The sequence below is a fragment of the Cetorhinus maximus genome, chromosome 5 (genome assembly GCF_964194155.1).
Source record: "Cetorhinus maximus chromosome 5, sCetMax3.hap1.1, whole genome shotgun sequence".
Lineage (NCBI taxonomy): Eukaryota > Metazoa > Chordata > Chondrichthyes > Lamniformes > Cetorhinidae > Cetorhinus > Cetorhinus maximus.
In genome coordinates, this window is record NC_135883.1 from 38,674,079 (window position 1) to 38,698,744 (window position 24,666).

The 24,666-nt window shown below is 40.8% G+C and overlaps 1 protein-coding gene across 2 annotated transcripts in view; it reads left to right on the top strand.

Moving 5' to 3' along the window:
* Window positions 1-24,666, top strand: part of ppil4 (peptidylprolyl isomerase (cyclophilin)-like 4) — a 45,495-nt gene that overhangs the window by 16,264 nt on the left and 4,565 nt on the right. For both annotated transcript variants that reach the window (XM_078541778.1, XM_078541779.1), the window contains 7 exons: window positions 834-976; window positions 3,591-3,687; window positions 6,482-6,598; window positions 9,423-9,547; window positions 12,225-12,291; window positions 18,095-18,206; window positions 24,207-24,303. In XM_078541778.1, coding sequence (XP_078397904.1) covers window positions 834-976; window positions 3,591-3,687; window positions 6,482-6,598; window positions 9,423-9,547; window positions 12,225-12,291; window positions 18,095-18,206; window positions 24,207-24,303 — 758 coding nt within the window. The remainder of the gene's footprint in view (window positions 1-833; window positions 977-3,590; window positions 3,688-6,481; window positions 6,599-9,422; window positions 9,548-12,224; window positions 12,292-18,094; window positions 18,207-24,206; window positions 24,304-24,666) is intronic.

Sequence of the window (24,666 nt, forward strand, 5' to 3'; positions counted from 1 at the left end):
CATCCACAATAGAAAAGAGTGTCCCTGTCAGTTTGAGGGACACATCCCAGAGTAGTGGGCATAGGAAAAGTGGTCTAAAGCACACTCACTAAGGCATGTTAACCATCTTAAACAATGGGTAGTATGGCTATTATTACAATGTTTTTAAGCAGGGGTTGAGTTAAAAACCATTTCAAAGCTACTTCCTGGGTTTCTATTGACAGTGCCTATAAAGTAGAAATGTGAAGTGCCCGCAGTTCATTTAATAAACCTTATTGTATGTTTTGCTAATGCACAGAGCAATGTTTTTTGTAAAATTTTCCTGGCATTATGGCTTGGAGCTCTTCATCCAACACCCCTCTCCTGTCAAATTGGTACTATCTCAGCATGACCCCTACAATGTATGAACAACATGAGAATGATAAAGAAAAGTCACTTGTTTTATAGGGTCTTCAGAATTCAAGTGAACAAGGCATCATTTAGACGCCTTCCAGCCTTCTTCTCAGGTCCACGTGGTTTATTTAGTTTTCTTAGGGAGTTTAAGGCGATGTTAACAGACATTAGCTTGAGGGCATAAATTAATTGCTTTTGTGATGTGGTTCCTGGGCAGGAAGGAGGAGACCTCCAGTGCCACAGTCCAGCCTGACACCCTGATAAAAATCATATGTACATGGTCAGCACATAGTTTTTCTAGAACCACTCAACCTTGGCCTTGTGGCTATGATGTATCACTAGGAGAATGAAGAAGATATTACAAGTTGAGTCATCACACTTTTCAAATTCACTGATTTCTACTCACCATCCTCTTCCTCATTCTACTCTTGTATCTCTTCCCCCTTCCTGACCCCGCCCAGTTTTTGATCACTGCAGGAGAAAACGTGGATTACCTTGATGGTGTACATACAGTGTTTGGCGAGGTGACTGAAGGCATGGATGTCCTTATGAAGATCAATGAGGCCTTTGTTGACAAGGATTTCTGTCCCTATCAAGATATTAGGTCTGTGCTGTTAAATTATATTGGAGAATATACCAAATAATGCATTAACAAGACTTATCTTTTAAAATTTGCTGTAGCTTTTAGATATTAAAGAAAATGCCAGAATGAATGCTGTAGTGATCTCAGTAGAGATCAGTAACATTTTTATTATTTTTTTGTTTGTAAATTGGAAAACCCAGATATTTACTGAAAGAATGAAGCTAAAAGGTTCACAGTTTAAAACAAAAGAATTTTACTACACAAAAAATCAAACACCATGAATACTAATAACTACAGTCTATCTTAACTGGTCAGTTACGTTAAAGATACTAAAAGTACAATGATTACAGTTACTTGTACTCTAAACCAAACTTCTTAACTCAAATTTCCTTCAATGCCCATTTGACATACCCTGCCAAAAAACCCAAGTCCGATTCTTCTCAAAAATTTGAAGATTAACCACTTGGTTTGAATACTGCTTCGCAGGTTTGTATAAGGGTTGAGATTTATTGGGCAATCCACTTCCAGCAAGGTTCTCCCTTCAAATCTCCTCCTACAATCCCACAGTAGTAGACTACTTGTTCAACACAGGTGTGGCCACCTCTCCAGGTTCTGAAGTTCCTAACTCTGGAGTCTTCTATCTTTAAACTCTTTGTCTCTTCTCAACTTGGCTAATCCAGAACTACAACTCACTGTTGTAGAGTCCTTCAGTTAGCCAGGTTTTTAAAAACCCTTTTAGCCAAGACACAGAGATTTTCAACTGAACTCTGCTTGAAAAAATTGTTCCCTCAAGTCAACTTGTTCTAAACTAAAACTAAAACCCTGCTTGAAACAGAACCACACACACAATCTACTCCCTCTATAATTAACTTCTTGTTGACTCTTTTTCTATTGTTTATCTCCCAGACAACTTGGTCACATGATCATTTACTGGCAGCAAGGTGCTTTACTTGAAATCACCTCCCCGGGAAATCTAATTCTTAAACGTTCCATTGCCCCAAAAGCTCACAGGCCATCACAATGCATATAATGTCACAAAACTATTTAAACCTCATTTTTGTCTCATTTCACTTTGCAGCACGATTGAATTTGTTTTAAAACACTGGGTTGTTAAATAGCAAATTATTTGGACTTCTGACAGATTTTTCAGTTTTTAGCTTCCCCAAATCCTATTACTGGTCAAATGCAGCTTGTTGCTCCTGGTGGCTGTTACTTGTTCTTCTGTTTAGTTCTGAAGAACAGTACCTTTGGAAGGTAATGGAATAGTTCATGTGTGAAAAGACTGCCTGGGGACCAAAGTTAAGATAGATTGTATATATGAACATAATGTTTATATGGAATTTACAGCACAGAAACAGGCCATTTGGTTTATGGTCCACAGAAGCACCCTCTCTTACTCTATTCATCTTCTAATCCATTCACCCTCGCGTACTTATCTATTCCCCTTAAACAAATCAGTGTTATTTGCCTTATCGACTCCTGTGGCAGCTAATTCCACATTCTCAATCTTAAAATCCATTCGGCCATCAATATTGCTTCTTCAGCACTATCTAAATCATTAACTTTTTAACTTCCCCAACCCAAAATATTTATACCATTTTCCTAAGCTCCCTGTGAGAAACCGCCACTATAATCCTCAATCTTTTCCACTGTTCATTTGTAATTTTACCTATTAACAGTTTTCCCAGTCCATTATAGTCAATTTCTACTTCAAAGTCAGCTGTACCTAAATTTAAAACCCTGGTTTATGACTCATCCCTGCGAAAAGCCTGTCTATTCGTGCATCACCGTGTTTTGAAAAACTTTCTGTTATTTGATTGCCTCAAATTGAGCATTTACCCTGGGAAGAGTACATTGATGTACGTTATTTTATGGATGTATTCTTATATTATGTTCATGTTATTGGAATAATGGAGTTGATTCTGCAATCTCGGGGAAATGGGTAAGTCAGAGTCATGTAAAACCAATTAATTCCACAAAGGAGTTTGCATTTTGTCAGAATTCATCATTTCCCAAGTTTGGAAAGAAGTACCAAGTTGTTGGTCCTCTGTGAGATTATGGCAGTAGGAAATACGGGAAGAATTGTCAATGCTTAGTTCAGATCTCCATATTAATGCTAGGAGTTCAAGAGCTGCTGTAGACCTCAGCAATCCTTCAAAGAATCTGCACTTCACAGTCTGCATCTTATTTTTGGAGCTCATGTTGAAGTTGTGGTCACCTGAAACTGCACCTTGTGTGCTGAGAATTGAAGGACAGCGATAATCAGTTGTTGAAGCAAGCTTGCTGGAGCATGCATTGGATGTTGGGGATCTATTACTTGTTGCTTTCTGTTCCCAGACTTGCACTAGGCAAATTTCATGAGACATCTGTCATCTAATTACAACTTGTCTTCAGCTGCTTTCTGTTATTGTGCAACTTATTATTTATTAACAGAAGTACTAAGTGCATAGGCACTGTTCAACTAATGGTAATTATCGTTATATACAGGTGTTGCACTGTGATATAATATAAATGATGACTATTAAGTGGATGTGATGTCAATTCGTGCTGTTTCGTAAGAGATACCTGATTCCCGTTCGTTTAATTAAAAGGTTTCAGAGTTTGTTTTTTAAAGTACATGTCTATTTTATATTAGGATAACCCATACAGTAATACTGGAGGATCCATTTGATGACCCTCAGGGCTTGCAAATTCCAGATCGCTCACCAGAACCCACCAAAGAACAGCTTGATGTGAGTATTTACTTAGACGTTTTCTGTACCCATTGACTTTGGAAAGCTTTTTCTTGGCTTATTTATGCATCTTTTTTAACTAAACTTTAAGACTTTGGCATTGGGACACCAAAGACTCATGTTTTATGTGGCTTTTATATTTGTGCATATGCAGATAATAGGTATTAGCTGGTGTCACGTGGCGTCATGGAAATGCAGACCAAGTGTAGTCTTCAGGTGAAGTGGGATTAGAGGGTGAGCGATAATTGGATTAGGACACACTAGCATTATTCAACCCTTTTAATGTCCTTAATTTTATCTTCACATTTTAAATTCCTATGTCTAAATTTATGATGGGGACTACATTTATAAACTTGCTAAACCTCTTATCAGCCGTAGTACTTCAGTGCCTGTTGTAGATGATAAGTCTAAGTGGTATATTTACACAGTCACTTTCTATTAAAAATGGATATAAGAATTTAAATTTGGAGAATTTAAATGAAGTGCATGTAGATAAACTAAAACAAATATGCATACTTTAGATAAAAGCAAAAAACTGTGGATGCTGGAAATCCAAAACAAAAACACCTGGAAAAACTCAGCAGGTCTGGCAGCACCTGTGGAGAGGAGCACAGTTAACGTTTCGAGTCCGAATGACCCTTCAACAGAACGTTCTGTTGAAGGGTCATTCGGACTCGAAACGTTAACTGTGCTCCTCTCCACAGGTGCTGCCAGACCTGCTGAGTTTTTCCAGGTGTTTTTGTTTTTGTTGTGCGTACTCTTATTTCTGTTGGCAATATTCTGAGTTTTCTGTAGCTTTTGAATATTTTTGGCTTTTTTTGAATTAATTGAAAACTAAACCTCCTTCAAAATTTGTAAAAACAAGATTATAATTTACAACAATAACAACATACAATTAATATATTTGTGTACTCTCTTAAAGGTAATATTACAAAGGAGTAGAAATGTACAGTGACTGCCCTGTGGTGGCTCATAGTTGCTCTGAATTCTGGAGGTCACTAAAACTACTTATTTACGGTGGAGTTATTTGAAAATGTGAAGGAGTTGAGATGAAGCAATCCAAGAATCTAAATGATCGATTTTTAAAATTAACTTATGGAAGCATCATGTATAGGGACATTGGAATTACTGGATGAAGAAAGACTATGGTTAATCTAGTCGTCCTTTTATGACATAACAAGAATAAAGGAGTTATTGACTAATTATAGCAATCAATGAGTCTACGACAGACATGAGGTGAGGAAAATCCCCCAGTGATGAAAAGCTTTGGGAACCATCAATCAAAAGTCAACTGTCCCTCCCAAGCACATTACATTTATCACATGTCATGCCTCAAAATTACTCATATGTTGTAACTCAACATTTTCTGAAGAAATCTTATCAAATTTGCATTTAAATGAATTAATGATAACTACTTCAATGTTTTGCTAAGGAGCCTGTTCAACAGATTGAACACTTGCTCACTAATGTTTCCAGATTAGTTTTTAATTTTTCCTCTTCAAGCAGAGCCCATGCTCTCTGGTTCTACCGTTCTGGACAAAGTGAAATACTTTGTCATGGTTGACATTATCCAATCCCTTTAAAATCCTAAAAAACAACCATATCACCTCTCAACCTTCTCTTTATTTTCCAGAGAAAAACTCAATTTTTACGTGACTGAATTTTTTACTTGACACTTGAGCCATTATTCATGCTGATTTCCTAAGCTATTGGAATTCTATTACCTTTGGTGATCAAACTAATGCTTCAATGTTGCTAGAACCCTTTCAGTTTAAAGAAAAACTATACAGTAGAGAATGGGCAGTGGAAACAGAAATTTTCTAAAGCCATGCAGAGAAGGATGTCAGTTTTATTTAAGATTCACAGAGGAGGAATAGCCTTGAGCTAACCTGATGAGAGGGATACAAGCAACTCGGCAGGCAGATTCATAAAAGTACTTCAGCCAAATCAAAATCTTTCTGAGAGAGGAGTGGCAAGGCTGCCAGTGGTATATGACTGATGGGATGTGGTAGTGAAGATTAGCCAATCACCTTTAAATGGTGAACAAAAAGCTTTTACTAGTGCTTCATGAAGAATTTTGAGCTTTGCTTATTTACTTTGTAAGTATGTATTTTTCTCAGTTCTTGATCCACTTTATTGACTTAGAAACAATGCAAATTGATTACATTGACAAATGATGCTGAATCTGGGAGTATTTTGAGTTAGAGGAGGTAGCCAGCAGAAAGAATGAAGGTTAAGTTGAAATGGGCAGATGAGTGGCAAGTGAAATTCAATACAGATAAATATATATGAGGTACTGTGTACAGGAAACAAAATTAACATTGTGTGGATAGAGCTAACGAAAGACCTGAGGGACTTTAACATGTATCAAATGAATGTGGAACATCATCGAACAAAATGCTAATCAATATTTCTTAACCAGAATGTTACTGCAATTGCTCAGGGCAGATCGCATCAAATAACCAAATAATGTGATATTATGATTATGGCCCTAGGCATGAAATGAAAATTGTTAAAAGTGAAATGAGTGGCATGTCTTGAGTAATTTTCTCTCTGAGCTGCTCAGGCTGCATGCCAGTCAACATCTTTAAGCTACCGTACGCATACAGCCACACAAAAGTTTCAGTGAATTGACCATGTACTACAAATAAAGGATTAGAGAGTATGTTGGTCTTGAGTGCTGGTGGTAGAGCTAAAACCCTATGGTATATGGAGAGGAGTGTCATCTTGTGTGTTTGCAGTATTATTTGATACTAATAATGTTCTTAATCTTAATTTTTTTGATTCTGTTTAGAGTGGCAGAATAGGAGCTGATGAAGAAATAGATGATACCAAGGGAAAAACTGCAGAGGAAATTGAAGAAGTGCTGGCAGAGAAAGAAGCAAAAACACGGGCCATATTACTGGAAATGGTAAAGAAATTAATGATGATAACTCCTTAAAAGGGCCTTAATCTGTTTTGAGAAGTACGGACAAAGCATTCAAGCTATTCAATACTTTTTAATCCACAAATGTGAAGGGAAATTATTTATTCATCCCATTATTACCCACACACAATAGACCAGAGGCATGTGGATGACACTCCATCCTTTTGAAATGTTTTGATTCAGCATCTCTGTGATATTGCAGCAAAAGCACCTGAGAAGAGTGCACATCAGATGAACCAAAAGATTTGTAGGAAAGTTTAGATTAGTTATGCAGTTTGGTAAATACACAATAGATGAAATTTAACACTCATAAACGTGAAGTTTAGGTTGAAAACATGGATTGTTCATGTAGATAAATAAAGGAAGATATGCATTTATATAGTGCCTTTCACATCCTTGGGACATCTCTAAATCCTTTACAGCCAATTAGGTACTTTTAAAGGATAATCATTGTTGAACTGTAGGAAATTTGCTGTTTATGGGACCTAGTTATGTGCAATGTGACAAATGACCACATAATCTGTTCTAATCATGTTGGCTGAGGGATAAATATTGGCCAGAATACTGGGAAAAGCTCTCCTACTCTTTTTCAAAATAGTACCATGGAATCTTTTACTCAAGGTGTTGGTTCAATGTCTCTATTTGAAAGACGATACATCGATAGTGCAGCATTCCCTCAGTACTGCACTGAAGTGTCAGCCTAGATTTTGTGCTCAAATCTCTGGGATGGATCGTGAACTCACAACCTTCTAACTCAGGTGAGTGTGGAACTGAATCGCCAAAGAAGACAGGAAATAATGGTAGGCATTTTTAATGTCCAGACAGTAGTAATAAGGCTAACTGAATGCTAGAATCTTAACTGTACCTAAGTTATGTTAATGTTTTATGATGCCTTGACCAGTCCACTCGTAGAATATTGTGTGTGGTCACCATGGCCAGAAAGGGTACAGTAAGGATTAGCAGCACTAATCCCAAGTGTAATGGGGATCAGCAGTGAGAGAAGTTTAAGCTTTCACAATCCAGGGGGTACCTAATTAGAAGATATAAAGCATATTAATTTGTATAGATATGATTAAAACTTGGTTATTACTTTTAAAAAGCCAAGAAGTTAGGACTGTAGACATTATTGTACTGGAAATGAGTGAAACCTAAATTTCAAACAGATACCAAGAAGTAACACTCTTTCTCAAAGTGAATACCTATTAAGATTCTGTGAATTTAATAGAGACAATAATATTGGGGTTAATTAACATACAATTTGTGAAAGTTACGTGAGAGAGGGAAGAGTATTGACATTTATCTCAAGGGGGCTGAAATAAAAATAGGTAGAAGTTACATTACAGTTATACTATGGTCAAGCCCCAATTGGGACACTGTGTTCAGTTACGGGCACTGCACCTCAGGAGGGTGCAGTGCAGATTCACCAGAATGATCAATGGGGTTTAGAAGTTTAAATTACGAGGAAAGGTTGCATAGACTATGCTTGTATTCCCTTGAGTATAGAAGATTAAAGGGTGATTTAATTGAAGTGTTTAAAGTGATTAAAGGATTCGATAAGGTAGACAGAAGCTATTTCCTTTAGTGGGGGAGCACAAAATAAGGTACATAACCTTAAAATTATAGCTGGGTGGTTCATGGTTATGTCAGGAAGCATTTCCTTTACATGAAGGTAGTAGAAAAAGGAGCTCCCCCCAAAAGTCGAGATTGATAGATTTTTGTTAGGCAAGGGTGTTAAAGGTTACAAAAAACAGGATAGATGGTTGAAGTTCAGATATACAAGAACACAAGGAATAGGAACAAGCCATACAACACTTTGATCCTGCTCTGCCACTCAGTAAGATCATGGCTGAACAACTAGAATCAACTTTATTTACCATCTCCATATATATCAGTTGTAGTTTGATTGAACAGCAGAATAACTGGAGGGGCTGCATGGCCTATTTCTATTCAGGTGAGTGGCTTTTATATCATTGATTTTATATTATTAAAGTAAATGGTCGATCTGGTAGGGTTATCTTTTTAAACTCGAAGCATTTTTCTATGTCACTTCACATTCATTCTGTTGTTTTTAAGAAAGATGATTTATGTAGATATTATTGTTCTTTCATTACCTCTCATAATCTTGGTGATGTTGCTTAAAATAAGTTACTGGTTATGCAGTTGTTCATCAGGTGAAAAGAGTTAGAAATATTTGTAACTGTTGTACTCGGAGACTGAAAGTATCAGAAAGCAGTCAGGACTTTTTGTAGGCTGTTTGCTTGTGTAACAAACAGTCACCTGATACAGTATAGAATATAACTTATTTATTAAACATGGTGAGCAGTCTAAGAAAATGTAAATATCTTGTATCTGTAGGTGATGCTGTGGGCTTGACATTCATCAAAAGGACACGAAAAACAACAGTACACAACGTGTAAACATTAGAAAGAAATCAAAATGTCCATATTAGCTTACTATGGACCAGGTAGTACCTTTAAATACAGAACAAGGTGTTTCACAGACATGAAAATGGATGCTGGCCAAAGGAAAAAAGATTAGGAGGGGGTGACCAAAAGATACATCAAAAAGTGAGTTTTAAGAATGGTCTTGAAGGAAGAGGGGGAAGATGAGATAAATGCCATAAGTCATACTATGTAGGTTGATTAATGTTGACTCATTAGATGAGGTAATTGAGGATGCCTTGGAGGAAATACCTGTTGGATTTATCCATATACTGGTATAAGTTAAAATTAATTATGCTTTGAGATCTTATTGACTTGTTTTTTTTCCAGAATTACTGCTTACAAGACACCAATCTTAATATTTATAGGTTGGAGATTTACCAGATGCAGAAATAAAGCCCCCTGAAAATGTGCTGTTTGTTTGTAAACTCAATCCAGTTACCACAGATGAAGACTTGGAAATCATCTTTTCAAGATTTGGATCAATCAAAAGGTACTTTTTCATTATTACTTTTGTAAAAAAGCAAGTGCCTCTTGTGTAAATCTGGTAATGATACAGTTTTATGACATTCAGCTAGTTGCTCAAAATGTTGTTGATCACAGTTGACTCTTAACTATTTTCTGAAGTGGTTGAGTAAGCCAGTCAGTTGTATGAAACAAATAGCAAAAAATAGCAAGAATTAAACTGGACAGACCACTCGGCAGTGATCTAGGAATCGAATCAGGATATGACAAAGACCTACTCAGTCCAGTCTCCCTTGCAAAGGCATTTTTGTTAACAATTAGGGACTGGTGTGAAAGCTGGGAGAGCTATCCCACTAGTCATGCAATAGCCTGTCAATGCCTCACTCTCAAAATCTTACCAAACAGCTAATGTTTCAGACTGTTCCATCACCATCCCAGAGGTGGGACAAAGGTGAGAGAGGGGGGCTGGCCCGGATTTGGGGGGGGGGGGGTACTTAAGATTGACTCGGGACCCAATTAAGTCTCAACGTTTCGGATTAAAGAAGCCTGCTGATTACCAACTACCCCCACTCTCAATGGTGAATCAGTACTCCTCCGTGTTGAACACAACTTAGTGGAAGCACTTTTAGTAGAAAGGGTGCAGAATGTAACTCTGGTTTGGGGAGTTCGTTGCCCATCACAGAGTAGCTCATTGGCACCACCAGTGACTGAACCAGCAATGTTCTGAAGGAAATAGGTGCCAGACGAGGCTTGTTTAGTTGGTAAGTGAACCAACAGGAAGAATAACCGACTTGACCTCGTCCTCATCAGACTACCTGTCGCACTGTGTCTGTCTAGTATAGCATTGATAGAGTGACCGTCGCACAGTCGTTGAGAAAGTCAAGTTTGATCTCCACACTGATGATACCGTCCAAAGTGTCATGTGGCTCTACTACTATGCTAAATGTGATGGATTAAATACAGATCCAGCAACACAAAATGGGGCACACACGAGGCACTGTGGGTCATCAGCGGCAGAATTGTATTCCATCACAACCAGTCTATCCCTCACATCATCAAACTTGATGACTAACTCTTGTTCAATGAGGCATGTAGAATACCAGAAGCAGTACCAGGCATACCTAAAATAAGATGCCAACCTGGTGAAGCTGCAACAGGCACATACATGCTATAGATAGAGCTAAACAACCTCACAACTAATGAATCAGGACAAAGCTCTGCAGCCCTGTCACATCCCATTGTGAATGGTGTTGGACAGTTAGGCACATTTACAATGATGGTGAATTCACCACGTGAGTGCAATAGAAAAGGCTGAATTATTTGCAAACATCTTCAGCCAGAAGTGCCAAGTATTTGATCCTTCTCTGCTAAGATTGGTTTTCAACCTATTCCATTTAGGCTGAATCCACTGGACACAGCAAATGCAGTGTTACAACATCCCAGCTATGGTACTGAAGACCTGTGCTTCACAACTATCCATGCCCCTAGCCAAATATTAGACTACAGATTCAACACTGGCATCTAATGGACAGTAAGCAAACTTGCCCAGGTGTGTCTTGTCCACACGCAGCAGGATAAATCCAATTTAGCCATTTATTGCCCTATCAACCTCTCTCAATCACCGACAAAGTGATGGACGATGTGGTCAATATTGCTATCATGGGACACTGACTCATCAATAAGCTGCTCACTTGTGCTTAGTTTGCTTTCCACCAAGGCCACTCAGCTCCAGACTTCATTGCAGCCTTGTCCAAATGTGATGCAAGAGCTGAATTTCAGATTTGAATTGTAAGTAACTGCCCTTGACATCAAAGCAGCATTCAAATAAATATGGCACCAAGGAACCCTAGTAAAATCGTGGGAATAAGGAGAAGATTCTCCAATGGCTGAAAGGTATGAAGGTTGCCAATCATCTCTGTGCCAGACCATTGCTGATAGAGTTCCTCAGAGCATTACTCTAAGCCCAATTACTTACAGCTGCTTCCTCAGTGAACTTCTCTATATCATAATGTTGGAAGTGGGAATGTTTGCTTATGAATGCAGTGTTCAACTCCAATCATAAATCCTCAGATAATGAAGCGGTCCAAACCCCCTCCCCACTCTGCTGCATTCAGCAAGAACTGGCCAACATCCAGGCTTGGGCTGATAAGTGGCAAGTTACATTCATACTGTGCAAAGTACTAGGCAATGACCATCTCTGACAAGAGGGGGTCTGTTTTAATGGCATTACCATTGCAGAGTCTCCCAGCATCACATCCTGGGTGGTGGGGGACAGTTGCCATTGATCAAAAGCTCAGCTGGAACAACCACATAAACACTGTGGCTGAGAGAGAAAGTCAAAGGCTGAATATTCTGTGGCAAATGTCTCAAAGTCTCTCCAGAACTTAAAGGAACAAGCCAGGAGTGTAATGGAATGGTTGCATTTTTATATTCAAATATCTGCCTTTATATAGTGCATTGCATGACCTTAGGATGTCCCAAATCACTTTGCAGCGAAATAACTGCTTTGGGTTACTTTTTACTTGGCTTACTTTAAATAAACAAAGCCACTGAAGAAAACAGATAAGAATGGAGGAAGGAAGAAAGTAATGTGAGAGTGTTCCTGTGCCCTCTTGCCATATACCGTTGGGGAATGTATGGCAGAGTGTGAGGTTTACAGGTGAGGTAAAAGTCTTTAGTTTAACTTATCAACATCTGTTCTACAGCTGTGAAATCATAAGAGACTGGAAAACTGGAGAATCTCTTTGCTATGCCTTCATTGAGTTTGAGAAGGTAAGACATTACACTTTTTAACTGTTTTGCAGTTTAAATTCTGAGTTTTTAAAGCACACTTTACAACATTGCTAGTTTTTAGTGTATTTATTTACATTTTAATTCAAGTGGGATTTTATATTTTTCTAGTTTGTCGTGAATCAAAATCTCAGCCGAGAATTTCCCCACCAGCTGTTATAAAAAAGTGTCAGGTTGGCAGAAACCGCATAGATGGGGTTCCTGCCTGTCTTTCACTGAAGTTACACTGGCTAATTGTGGAAAAACTCCTGAGGAAATTCGCAGCATATATTTCCATGATTATTGGTGGCAAAATACAGATCCAGCCAGTCGCAATCAACATCTGATGCATAAGATAGAGCAAATACCTTGTGTGCCAAAGTACCACTGAACACAGCTGCAAGTGAGATAGCTGATGAATCTGAATTTGTTTAAAACAATGGGACAGCTTCCAAGCCACCAAATGCCTTTCTATCTTGTGTGAATAGAAATTAAAGTGAAGCCTGAATAAATGGGCATTCTTCAAAAGCGCACGTATTGAGAGACCCAGATAATTTGCATAGTTGTCATTCTGCATACCAGATAGGCTTCAGTAAAATGGACAGTTCTTTACCCAGCATTCATAGTGTCAGAGAAACCCCTCTATCTCTGGGACAGAGATGTGCAAGCATCCAATCCCAGAGATGAGTGGTTTATCTGCCACTGTGGATGCTTCACTGTCAACAGTTCTGTCTTTCAGGAGAGATGTTAATTCTGTTTATGTGGAAGTAAAAGATCTCACAGCACTGTTTGAAGCATAGCACCCAGTCCTCTCAGTGCCTTGGCTGAAATTCCTTCTTTATCGAACACTGACAAAATACTGACAAACCATTCACTCATTTCATTTAGCTGATTGCGGGCACCTAGACAGCTATATTTGCTTCCACAACAACAGTGACTGATCTTCAGTGTATTTAATTTGCCATGAAGTTCACATCAGCAGTCCCCAGAGATTCATAGCACCTCATCCAAGCGTCAGAGAAACCGCTACCCAGCAGGAGAATGGTACTGTGAGCCCACTTTCATCTCAGAATGGCTCCATTTCCTTCTTAAAAAAATAGTATAAGCTCATATTGTGCCCTGGTCATGGACAAGTTTGTTCCTGAACCTTTTCATTTCTACCAAAAAATCTTCATGGTGGTCCCAAACCTGCACAATCCAAATCGATCCCCAAAATGTGAGAGTGCAGGTCCCTGTCTCATTGTTACTAAAGCAAGGGACTTCCAAAGAAAGCTCTGCTCCCAGCAAATAATCGACTAAAAGAAAAATAAATTTTTTTATGGTGACATTCAAAAGTTTTTGAGAAGCACGATGAACATAAGAACAAAAGAAATAGGAACAGGAGTAGACCATTCGGACCCTTGAGCTTGCTCCGCCATTCAATGAGATCATGGCTGATCATCTTGTGTTCTGATTTCCACATTCCCACCTAACCCCAATAACCTTTGATTCCCTTGCCCATCAAGAATCTATCTAACTCTGCCTTTAAAATATTCAGTGACCCCGCCTGCACCAACTTCTGAGGCAAAGAATTCCAAAGTTGCACAACTCTCTGAGAGAAAAGATTTCTTCTCATCTCTATCCTACAAGGGTGACCCCTTTTAGTGGAAGTAAAATATCTTGGTGGTGCAGAGTTGAATGTGGAGCATGGAGTTGCACAAACCTTTTGTGACAAAAATGGCATTTGTGGACCAGGGTGCCCTTTATCCAGCACCCGTAGTGGCAGAGAAACCCCTGTGCCTTTGGGATTGAATGTTCGCAAGCCTCTATCCCAGAAATAGAGCTGAATGTGGAACATGCAGTGGGGAAAACCTGACTGGGAATGTCAAGATTGATGATCATGGTAACACAATTAACCACATGCACTGGAGTTAAACCACAAAGGAATATCATACATGATTAATCCCATAATTTAAAAATCATTAACTGATTAACCACTTTAAAAGTGAACACTAAACAGAAAGCGTTATGGAAACCATAACTCGAGAACCACAAAATTGTAAGTGAGCTGAATGGTCACTGAGTCATTGCTATTGCACACCAAGCAATTGCTGCCCGGACAACAAACTATAGAGGCGTTGAATGATCACTGTCATCACCACAGGCTATAGGGGGAGTGAGCTATTGATGTCAGAGTAACAAGCTATAGGGTAAGTAAGCTATTGCTGTCTGGGTAACAAGCTATAGGAACAGTGAGCTATCCCTGACAGGGTAACACGCTTATAGGGTCAGTGAGTTATCACTGTCGAGAAACAAGCTACAGGGTCAGTGAGCTATCGTGTCAAGTAACAAGCTATGGGAGCAGAGCTATCAATGTCAGGGTGCCAAGCCTAGGGTTTATTATAGGATCAGTGAGCTTTGGCTGTCTAGAGTAATGAGCTATAGGGTCAGTGAGCTATTGCTATCAGGGTAACAAGCTTTATTATAGGATCAGTGAGCTTTGGCTGTCTAGAGTAATGAGCTATAGGGTCAGTGAGCTATTGCTATCAGGGTAACAAGCTTTATTATAGGATCAGTGAGCTTTCGCTGTCAGAGTAACGAGCTATAGTAGCAGTGAGCTATTGCTGTCAGGGAAACAAGCCAATGGGGCAGTGAGTGATCACTGTCAGGGTAACAACCTATAGTGGCAGTGAGTGATCACTGTCAGAGTAACAAACCAAAGGAGCAGTGAGCTATTGCTGTCAAGGTAACAAGTTATAGGAGCAGTAAGCAATTGCTATCAGGGCAACTAGCCAAAGGGGCAGTGAGCTATCACTGTCAGGACAACAAGCCAAAGGGGCAGTGAGTGATTGCTGTCAGAGTAACAAGCCAAAGGGGCAGGGAGCGATTACTGTCAGGGCAACAAGCCATAGGGGCAGTGAGTGATTGCTGTCAGAGTAACAAGCCAAAGGGGCAGTGAGTGATTGCTGTCAGAGTAACAAGCCAAAGGGGCAGTGAGCTATCACTGTCAGGGTAACAAGCTATAGGGCAGTGAGTGATTGCTGCCAGGGTAACAAGCAATAGGGCAGTGAGTGATCTCTGTCAGAGTAACAAGCCAAAGGGGCAGTGAGTGATTGCTGTCAGAGTAACAAGCCAAAGGGGCAGTGAGCTATCACTGTCAGGGTAACAAGCTATAGGGCAGTGAGTGATTGCTGCCGGGGTAACAAGCAATAGGGCAGTGAGTGATCGCTGTCAGAGTAACAAGCCAAAGGGGCAGGGAGCGATTACTGTCAGGGCAACAAGCCATAGGGGCAGTGAGTGATTGCTGTCAGAGTAACAAGCCAAAGGGGCAGTGAGCTATCACTGTCAGGGTAACAAGCTATAGGGGCAGTGAGTGATTGCTGTCAAAGTAACAAGCCAAAGGGGCAGTGAGCTATCACTGCCAGGGTAACGAGCTATAGGACAGTGAGTGATTGCTGCCAGGGTAACAAACTATAGGGCAGTGAGTGATTGCTGTCAGGGTAACAAGCTATAGGGCAGTGAGTGATTGCTGTCAGAGTAACAAGCCAAAGGGGCAGGGAGCGATCACTGTCAGGGCAACAAGCTATAGGGGCAGGGAGCGATTACTGTCAGGGCAACAAGCCAAAGGGGCAGTGAGCTATCACTGTCAGGGTAACAAGCTATAGGGCAGTGAGTGATTGCTGTCAGAGTAACAAGCTATAGGGCAGTGAGTGATTGCTGTCAGGGTAACAAGCTATAGGGGCAGTGAGTGATTGCTGTCAGAGTAACAAGCCAAAGGGGCAGTGAGCTATCACTGTCAGGGTAACAAGCTATAGGGCAGTGAGTGATTGCTGCCAGGGTAACAAGCTATAGGGCAGTGAGTGATTGCTGTCAGAGTAACAAGCCAAAGGGGCAGTGAGCTATCACTGTCAGGGTAACAAGCTATAGGGCAGTGAGTGATTGCTGCCAGGGTAACAAGCTATAGGGCAGTGAGTGATTGCTGTCAGAGTAACAAGCCAAAGGGGCAGTGAGCTATCACTGTCAGGGTAACAAGCTATAGGGCAGTGAGTGATTGCTGTCAGAGTAACAAGCCAAAGGGGCAGTGAGCTATCACTGTCAGGGTAACAAGCTATAGGGCAGTGAGTGATTGCTGCCAGGGTAACAAGCTATAGGGCAGTGAGTGATTGCTGTCAGAGTAACAAGCCAAAGGGGCAGTGAGTGATTGCTGTCAGGGTAACAAGCCAAAGGGGCAGGGAGCTATCACTGTCAGGGTAACAAGCTATAGGCCAGTGAGTGATTGCTGCCAGGGTAACAAGCTATAGGGCAGTGAGTGATCGCTGTCAGAGTAACAAGCCAAAGGGGCAGGGAGCTATCACTGTCAGGGTAACAAGCTATAGGGCAGTGAGTGATTGCTGCCAGGGTAACAAGCTATAGGGCAGTGAGCGATTACTGTCAGGGCAACAAGCCATAGGGGAAGAGTGATTGCTGTCAGAGTAACAAGCCAAAGGGGCAGTGAGCTATCACTGTCAGGGTAACAAGCTATAGGGCAGTGAGTGATTGCTGTCAGAGTAACAAGCCAAAGGGGCAGGGAGCGATCACTGTCAGGGCAACAAGCTATAGGGGCAGTGAGTGATTGCTGTCAGAGTAATAAGCCAAAGGGGCAGTGAGCTATCACTGTCAGGGTAACAAGCTATAGGGCAGTGAGTGATTGCTGCCAGGGTAACAAGCTTTGTGCAGTGAGTGATTGCTGTCAGAGTAACAAGCCAAAGGGGCAGTGAGCTATCACTGTCAGGGTAACAAGCTATAGGGCAGTGAGTGATTGCTGCCAGGGTAACAAGCTATAGGGCAGTGAGTGATTGCTGTCAGGGTAACAAGCTATAGGGCAGTGAGTGGTCGCTGTCAGAGTAACAAGCCAAAGGGGCAGGGAGCGATCACTGTCAGGGCAACAAGCTATAGGGGCAGTGAGTGATTGCTGTCAGAGTAACAAGCCAAAGGGGCAGTGAGCTATCACTGTCAGGGTAACAAGCTATAGGGCAGTGAGTGATTGCTGCCAGGGTAACAAGCTATAGGGCAGTGAGTGGTTGCTGTCAGGGTAACAAGCTATAGGGCAGTGAGTGGTCGCTGTCAGAGTAACAAGCCAAAGGGGCAGGGAGCGATCACTGTCAGGGCAACAAGCTATAGGGGCAGTGAGTGATTGCTGTCAGAGTAACAAGCCAAAGGGGCAGTGAGCTATCACTGTCAGGGTAACAAGCTATAGGGCAGTGAGTGATTGCTGCCAGGGTAACAAGCTATAGGGCAGTGAGTGATTGCTGTCAGGGTAACAAGCTATAGGGCAGTGAGTGGTCGCTGTCAGAGTAACAAGCCAAAGGGGCAGGGTGCAATCACTGTCAGGGCAACAAGCTATAGGGCAGTGAGTGATTGCTGTCAGAGTAACAAGCCAAAGGGGCAGGGAGCGATCACAGTCAGGGCAACAAGCCAAAGGGGCAGGGAGCAATCACTGTCAGGGCAACAAGCTATAGGGCAGTGAGTGATCGCTGTCAGAGCTGTGAGCTTTGGGTGCTGTGAGCTTTTGCTATTGCAGTAGGAAACTTACTCTGTTAAAGTAGTGAGCTTTCTGGGATGCAAGCTGCTGCTATTGGATCAGTGAGTGATCACTCTTAGCAGCCTCGTGCATTTGCTGGTGCGTCAGCGAGCTATCATTCTCAGGACCCTGAGCCATTGTTAATGGTTCACTATTATCTACAACCTAACTTGCACTCTGAATTATGTATAGTTTGATTTGTGAGGGAAGGCGTTGCCATCCTTGACTAACTCTGCTTCAATTGATGCACTTTGTATTTTCTCACAGCAGGAGGATTGTGAAAAAGCTTATTTTAAGATGGATAATGTGCTGATAGATGACAGGAGGATACACGTGGACTTCAGCCAATCTGTAGCTAAGGTTCAGTGGAAGGGGAAAGGTAGGTTCTCTGGTTATAATCTTGGCATTCATCTGTTTCACAAGTGCAAACTTAAAAGGTCATTCATCTAGAAAGATGATAACTTTCTCCCAGTATAACAGCATGTAACTGGCTAGGAAGTGAAATTAACGTTTTCATCTACAATACCCTGCTCATTTCAAGTGTTGCTCCTTTTTTTTGCAAAGAAGTTCTTCCTGATATCTGACTTAAATTTGTCTTTCCCTATTTGAATCTGCCTTTTTGTTCTAATGTTATAGCTTCCTTTGAAGTATTTCTACAAATAGACTTTTACAAAACCATTTAATAGCCCCAGTATTTCTATCAGGCCCTGCATAATCCCCTTCTCTAACAGTGAAAGAGCTCCACTTTCTCCAATCTAACCTTTTATTTGAACTCTGACACTGGGTATAAGCCATGTGCTTCCTCTCTGCAACACCTTTAGGGTTATGATATGCCTTGGTGACTAATCCTGGATATAGTTCAACCAGGGCTGTCTGTATCATCAGTGTAACCTGCTCTGACTTGTACCTGACTAACTTGGCTAGAAAGTTTCAGCATTCTGTTTGCTGCTGCACAGTACCTTAACATCCATAATACCAAGTCTATACGCCTAGATCTCTCTCAATTTCACTTCTAGCTATTATTACACTGTTTCCATATGCGCATGCTACCCATTTATTCTTGCACTGTATATTCAATTCTATCTGGCTCTATTCTCTCCATGTTCTGATTTTATTTATTTCCCTGCTTGAGACCCTGGCTGAATCCTTCAACTTCTATCCCCTCATGACAGTTTAGTATCAACTGTAGAGTTGATCTTCCTGAATCCGAGTTGTTGATAATCAGCCTTAAATAATAAGATTGTAGGTGGCTTACAGAAGCAGAGAGGTTAGCACAGCAATTAAAAATTGAAATTATTGGAAAATATTCATCAGGTCAGGCAGCATCTGTGGAGAGAGAAACAGAATTAATGTTTAGGGTCAATGGCTTTTTATCAGAGCTGGAAAAAGTTAGAAATGCAATAGGTTTTAAGCAACTGAAAGGGGGGAGGATGGAAAAAAGAAAATAAGGGAAGGTCTGTGATAGGCTGGACGACAGGAGAGATTAGATGTCGAAAGAGTTGGTGGTGTAAAGCCTAAGGGGAGTGGTCATGGGACAAGTAAAAAAAATAAAAAGATGTGTTTAGAGGAGATATGAAAGGCAGAATGATGGATGGCTACCGTCCAAAATTGAAAATGAGTAAATCCAAAACCTGCAAAGAAAAAGGAAACAAATGGGGACAGAGGTTAGGATCTGAAATTGTTGAACTCAATGTTGAGTCCAGAAGGTAGTGAAATGCCTAATCCAAAGATGGAGATGCTGTGCCTTACCTTGAGCTTTCACTGGAACACTGCAGGAGGCAGAGAACAGAAAGGTCAGCATGAAAGCAAGGTAGAAAATTAAAGAGCAGAAGGACCTTGCTTTGCACATTCATCATTCATTAGAATTAGTGCTGCAAGATCAGGTCATAAAAAAGGCAAAGAGGTTTTGTACCTTGAGGTCTAAGCGTTGGATCACATACAAGACATTAGTTGGGCACAGTTAGAGTGCTATATACAGTTTTGGACACCCAATTATTGGAAGACTGAAAATACCTGGGAAAAATGCAGCTTAGATTCACTGGATGTTACCAGAGTTGAGGGGTTATGGTTACAAAGAGAGACTCATGGAATTGGGGCATTTTTTGCAAAAGCTGAGCAGGTTAAGAGTTGACCAGATGGAAATCTTTAGGATTATGTAGAGATATGATGGGTAAGTATCAACAGTTTGTTTCTTCTGGTCAAATTCATTAACAATACAAGTAATCATTGGAAAAAGTTCTTTACTCTGTTTCTCTGTTGAAACAGAGCTTATGCATTATTTTAAACATAAATTAGATAGTTACTTGAAAAATAAGAAAATTAAAATATCCAAGGAGAGAGTAGTAAAGGGTGGGATTAGACCAGAGTCTCAAAAAAATCCAGTGCAGACTTAATGAGCTGAATGAACTGTTTCAGTGCAGGAACATTTGGGATAGAAGAGTCATATGAAGAAGGCAAAGACAAGCTTTTAATGACATTTTCATGTTGCCATTGAAAATAAACAGTGGATTTGATTTTGCTGTCTCTCAATGTTAAAGCTTTGATCAAATGGTATGGGGTTACTTTTTCCCATAAGCCTGCTAATTGGTTATGGGATTGTCCAGGAAGGAGTCTGCTTTGCAATTTTCTGTAGCCTATCCTAATCTATTCCCACATCTTCATTCCAATACTGCCAAATTCCAATTTTTTTTTTCATTCATGGGTCGGCTTCGCTGGCTGGGCCAGTATTTGTTGCCCATCCCTAGTTGCCCTTGAGAAAGTGGTGGTGAGCTGCCTTCTTGAACCTCTGCAGTCCATGTGGTGTAGTTTTATCCACAATGCTGTTAGGAAGGGAGTTCCAGGATTTTGACCCAGTGACAGTGAAGGAACGGAGATATATTTCCAAGTCAGGATGGTGCGTGGCTTGGAGGGGAACTTCCAGGTGGTGGTGTTTCCATCTATCTGCTGCCCTTGTTCTTCTAGATGGTAGTGGTTGCGGGTTTGGAAGGTGCTGTCTAAGGAACTTTGGTGAATTCCTGCAGTGCATCTTGTGGATGGTACACACTGCTGCCACTGTGCATTAGTGGTGGAGGGAGTGAATGTTTGTGGATGTGGTGCCAATCAAACAGGCTGCTTTGTCCTAGATGGTGTCAAGCTTCTTGAGTTTTGTGGGAGCTGCACTCATCCAGGCAAGTGGGGAATATTCCATCACACTCCTAACTTGTGCCTTGTAGATGGTGGACAGGGTTTGGGGAGTCAGGAGGTGAGTTACTCATCACAGGATTTCTAGCCTTTGACCTGCTCTTGTAACCACAGTATTTATATAGCTAATCCAGTTTAGTTTTTGGTCAATCGTAACCCTCAGGATGTTGATAATGGGTGAACTCAGTGATGGTAATGCCATTGAACGTCATGGGGCAATGGTTAGATTCTCTCTTGTTGGAGACGGTCATTGCCTGCCACTTGTCAGCCCAAGCCTGGATATTGTCCAGGTCTTGCTGCATTTGGACATGGACTGCTTCAGTATCTGAGTCGTCGCTCAGTACTTGGTAACCTCATCAGTAGTGTCAGGATCTATTTACTCCACTCCCAATGGTCTGATACCTGACTTTTGCAGTTAGTTGCAATATGGGGACATGCTACACTCAGACCCTCTTCACACCCCTATCCCAATCTCACTTCTGGATACTGGAGCCCATGTCAGTGCTTCCAAACCTCTGGACTGCATTCTTGTCATTTCCTGATCCCAGACTCTTGACCCATTGATCCACAGATCCAGAATCTGTACCAGTGTTTGCAGAACTGTCCTCTCTGGTGTTTCCAGAAATCTATCCCAAAGCTTAGAATCCCCCCAAAATTTTCCAGGACCCTGACGTCCTAATCCAGTCCAGCTAGAACAGAGATCCTCCTCTCTGTGCTGGAGGGTTTCCCTCACTGGTGTTAGGTCAGTGTGCCTGGCAATACTACTTGACGTAACACTCCTGTTCTTATAAAACACCTGACTGACTGAGCAATGCCATGGGAGATCATCTAATCAGTATGAATTACCCAGTGGTGAGTGAAGGAGTGACAATGGCAATACAGTCTTTTATTCTTTGATTGAAGTTTGTTCTCCATTTATAGCTTGGGGAGGCACAAACATCCATCTTGTTGGTGTGAGATAATCCCTGTTGTGCTTTTCCATTGGACAAAAGCATCAATTCAATTCTGTTGATTGAAGAGACCAGATTTAGATCAGATAACCAAAGTAAGAGAACTTAAAACAGTTTTGGAGAACAGAACAAAATAGGAAGGAACAGGATGGGAAAATAGCCTGCAAACTTCTGTACTTTATATTGAGTTTCTGAATTCAAGTGGTTGACATAAATTGGAAACTGTAGGCCATGAATGGTAAAAATTAACCTCATGGATGGATAGTTTGATAAGGCTGTTAAAAAGCATGCAGGATTTGATTGGTCCCAAAAGCTAATATTCCTTTTTCATCCACTTGTTCAAATATCTATCTAATTCTCCCATTAAACAGTTTACACTATGTGCTTCAGTTGGCTCCTAGGCAATATATTTCACACATTAGAAGACATTAGGGCATTCAAATTGCAATGAGAATTATGAACTGAAATTTCTACTGTATGTTCAAAGTAAACAAAATACTAAAGACCAAATTGGACCCCTTATTCATTTTTGTGTACACTTTTTTGGAAAGCTAGCACAGATTTGTTAAAGGCAAATTGTGTTTAATCTACTTGATTGCATTTTTGATGAAGGTATAGGTACAGCGTCTCAAATCTGACTATCCGAAAACTGGCAATATCTGAAAACTGGACGTTCTTTAAGCTGCCATCACCTGACTTTCCCTCCTCACTGACATCTTTGGTCTAACTAGATGACTGGGAGCTGCTCCCACTCCACCACCAACATTGAAGTCTATTTACATGCATAAACAGAGCTTATTCCACGCTTCTGGCAAAGTAACACTGGCAGATCTGAAGCAGCTCCAAAGAATTTCCTTGGCTTAACTTGTAGCATTGTCTCTCTTTTTTTCACAACTTCCCGTTGCAATCGTTACTTGAAAAGCCTACCCTCAACACTACGTGGCTGACACAACTGGGCCCAAACTGAAAACCAGCACAATCCGATATCCTGAGGTTGCCGGTTTTGAGGCACTGTACCTGCAGTGTGGCTGATGTGGCATTCATGAACTTCCAAAAGGCATTTGATAAAAATGTCCTGTATTTGGAAATGCCAGCAAAATTAAAGCCCATGGAATAAAAGGGACAGTGGCAGCATGGATAGCAAATTAGCTGAGTGACAGGAAACAAGAATAGTGCTGAACAGTTGTTTTTCAGACTGGAGGTAGGTATATAGTGGAGTTTCCCAGGGGTTGGTACTAGGACCACTGCTTTTCTTGATATATATTAATTATCTAGACTTGGGTGTACTGGGCACAATTTCAAAATGTACAAATGCCACAAAACTTGGAAGTACTGTGAACTGTAAGGAGGACAGTGAAACTTCAAGAGGACATGGATGGGCTGGAGGATTGGGTGGACATCTGGCTGATGAAATTTAATACTGAAAAGTGTGAAGGGACACATTTTGATATGAAGAACAAGGACAGGCAATGTAAAATAAAGGGCACAATCCTAAAGTGCGTGCAGGAGCAGAGGGACCTGGGGTATGTGTGCACAAATCATTGAAGGTGGCAGGGCAGTTTGAGAAAGTGGATAAAAATATATACGGGATCCTGGGCTTTAAAAATAGGGGCATAGAGTACAAAAGCAAGCAAGTTATAATGAACCTGTATAAAATACTGGTTCGGCTCAACTGGAGTATTGTGTCTTTAGGCAGGATGTGAAGGCATTTGGGAGGGTGCAGAAACATTTTCAAGAATGATTCCAGGGATGGGGTATGAAAGTATGGAGAAGCTGGGACTGTTTTCTTTAGAGAAGGTTAAGAGGAGAGTTGATAGAGGTGTTCAAAATTATGAGGGGCTAGGACAGGGTAGACAGGGAGAAACTGTTCCCATTGATGGAAGAGTTGAGAACCAGAGGACACTGATATAAGGTGACTATCAAAAGAACCAAAGATGAAATGGGGAATAGCTTTTTTATGCAGTGAGTGGTTTGGATCTGAATTCCACTGTCTGGAAGAATGATGAAAGCAGATTCAGTTATGGCTTTCAAAAGGAAATTGGATAAGCATTTAAAGAGAAAAAAATTGCCAGGCTGGGGGAAAGGGCAGGGGATTGGGATTAGCTAAATTGTTCTTGCAGTGAGTGGGCATTGACACAATGGACCAAATGACCGCCTCCTCTGCTGTAACCAATGTATGATTCTATATATTATAGAAACATTCTTGTTAACCTGCTTTTTCAAGTTTTTTTTAACCCTTATCCTCACAGGTGCAAAATACACCAAAGAAGATTTTAAGGAGTATGAGAAGGACCAAAGCAAACATTCCAACATTACCCTGAAAGATAAAATACAACCCAAACAGGAGTATCCTTGAACTTGTTCAGCTGCCATAAACAATATGTTATAGTTGGACCTCAGCTGGAGTATTTGCAGCACATTTCAGGAAAGCCTTAGAAAGGGTACAGAGGAGGTTCATCAGGATGTTACCAGGGATGAGAAACTTCAGTTATGAAGAGAGGTTGGAAAAGTTGAGACTGTTCTTCTTGGAACAGAGAAGGTTAAGAGATGACCTAATGGAGGTTTTCAAGATGATGAGAGGTTTTGATAGAGGAAAACCTATTCCCTCTGAGGAGTGGGTCACAGATTTTAAAATCAATGGCAAAAGATCTGGAGGGGAACTGAAGAGTTTTCACTTAGAATTGCAGGGATCTGGAACTCTCTGCCTGA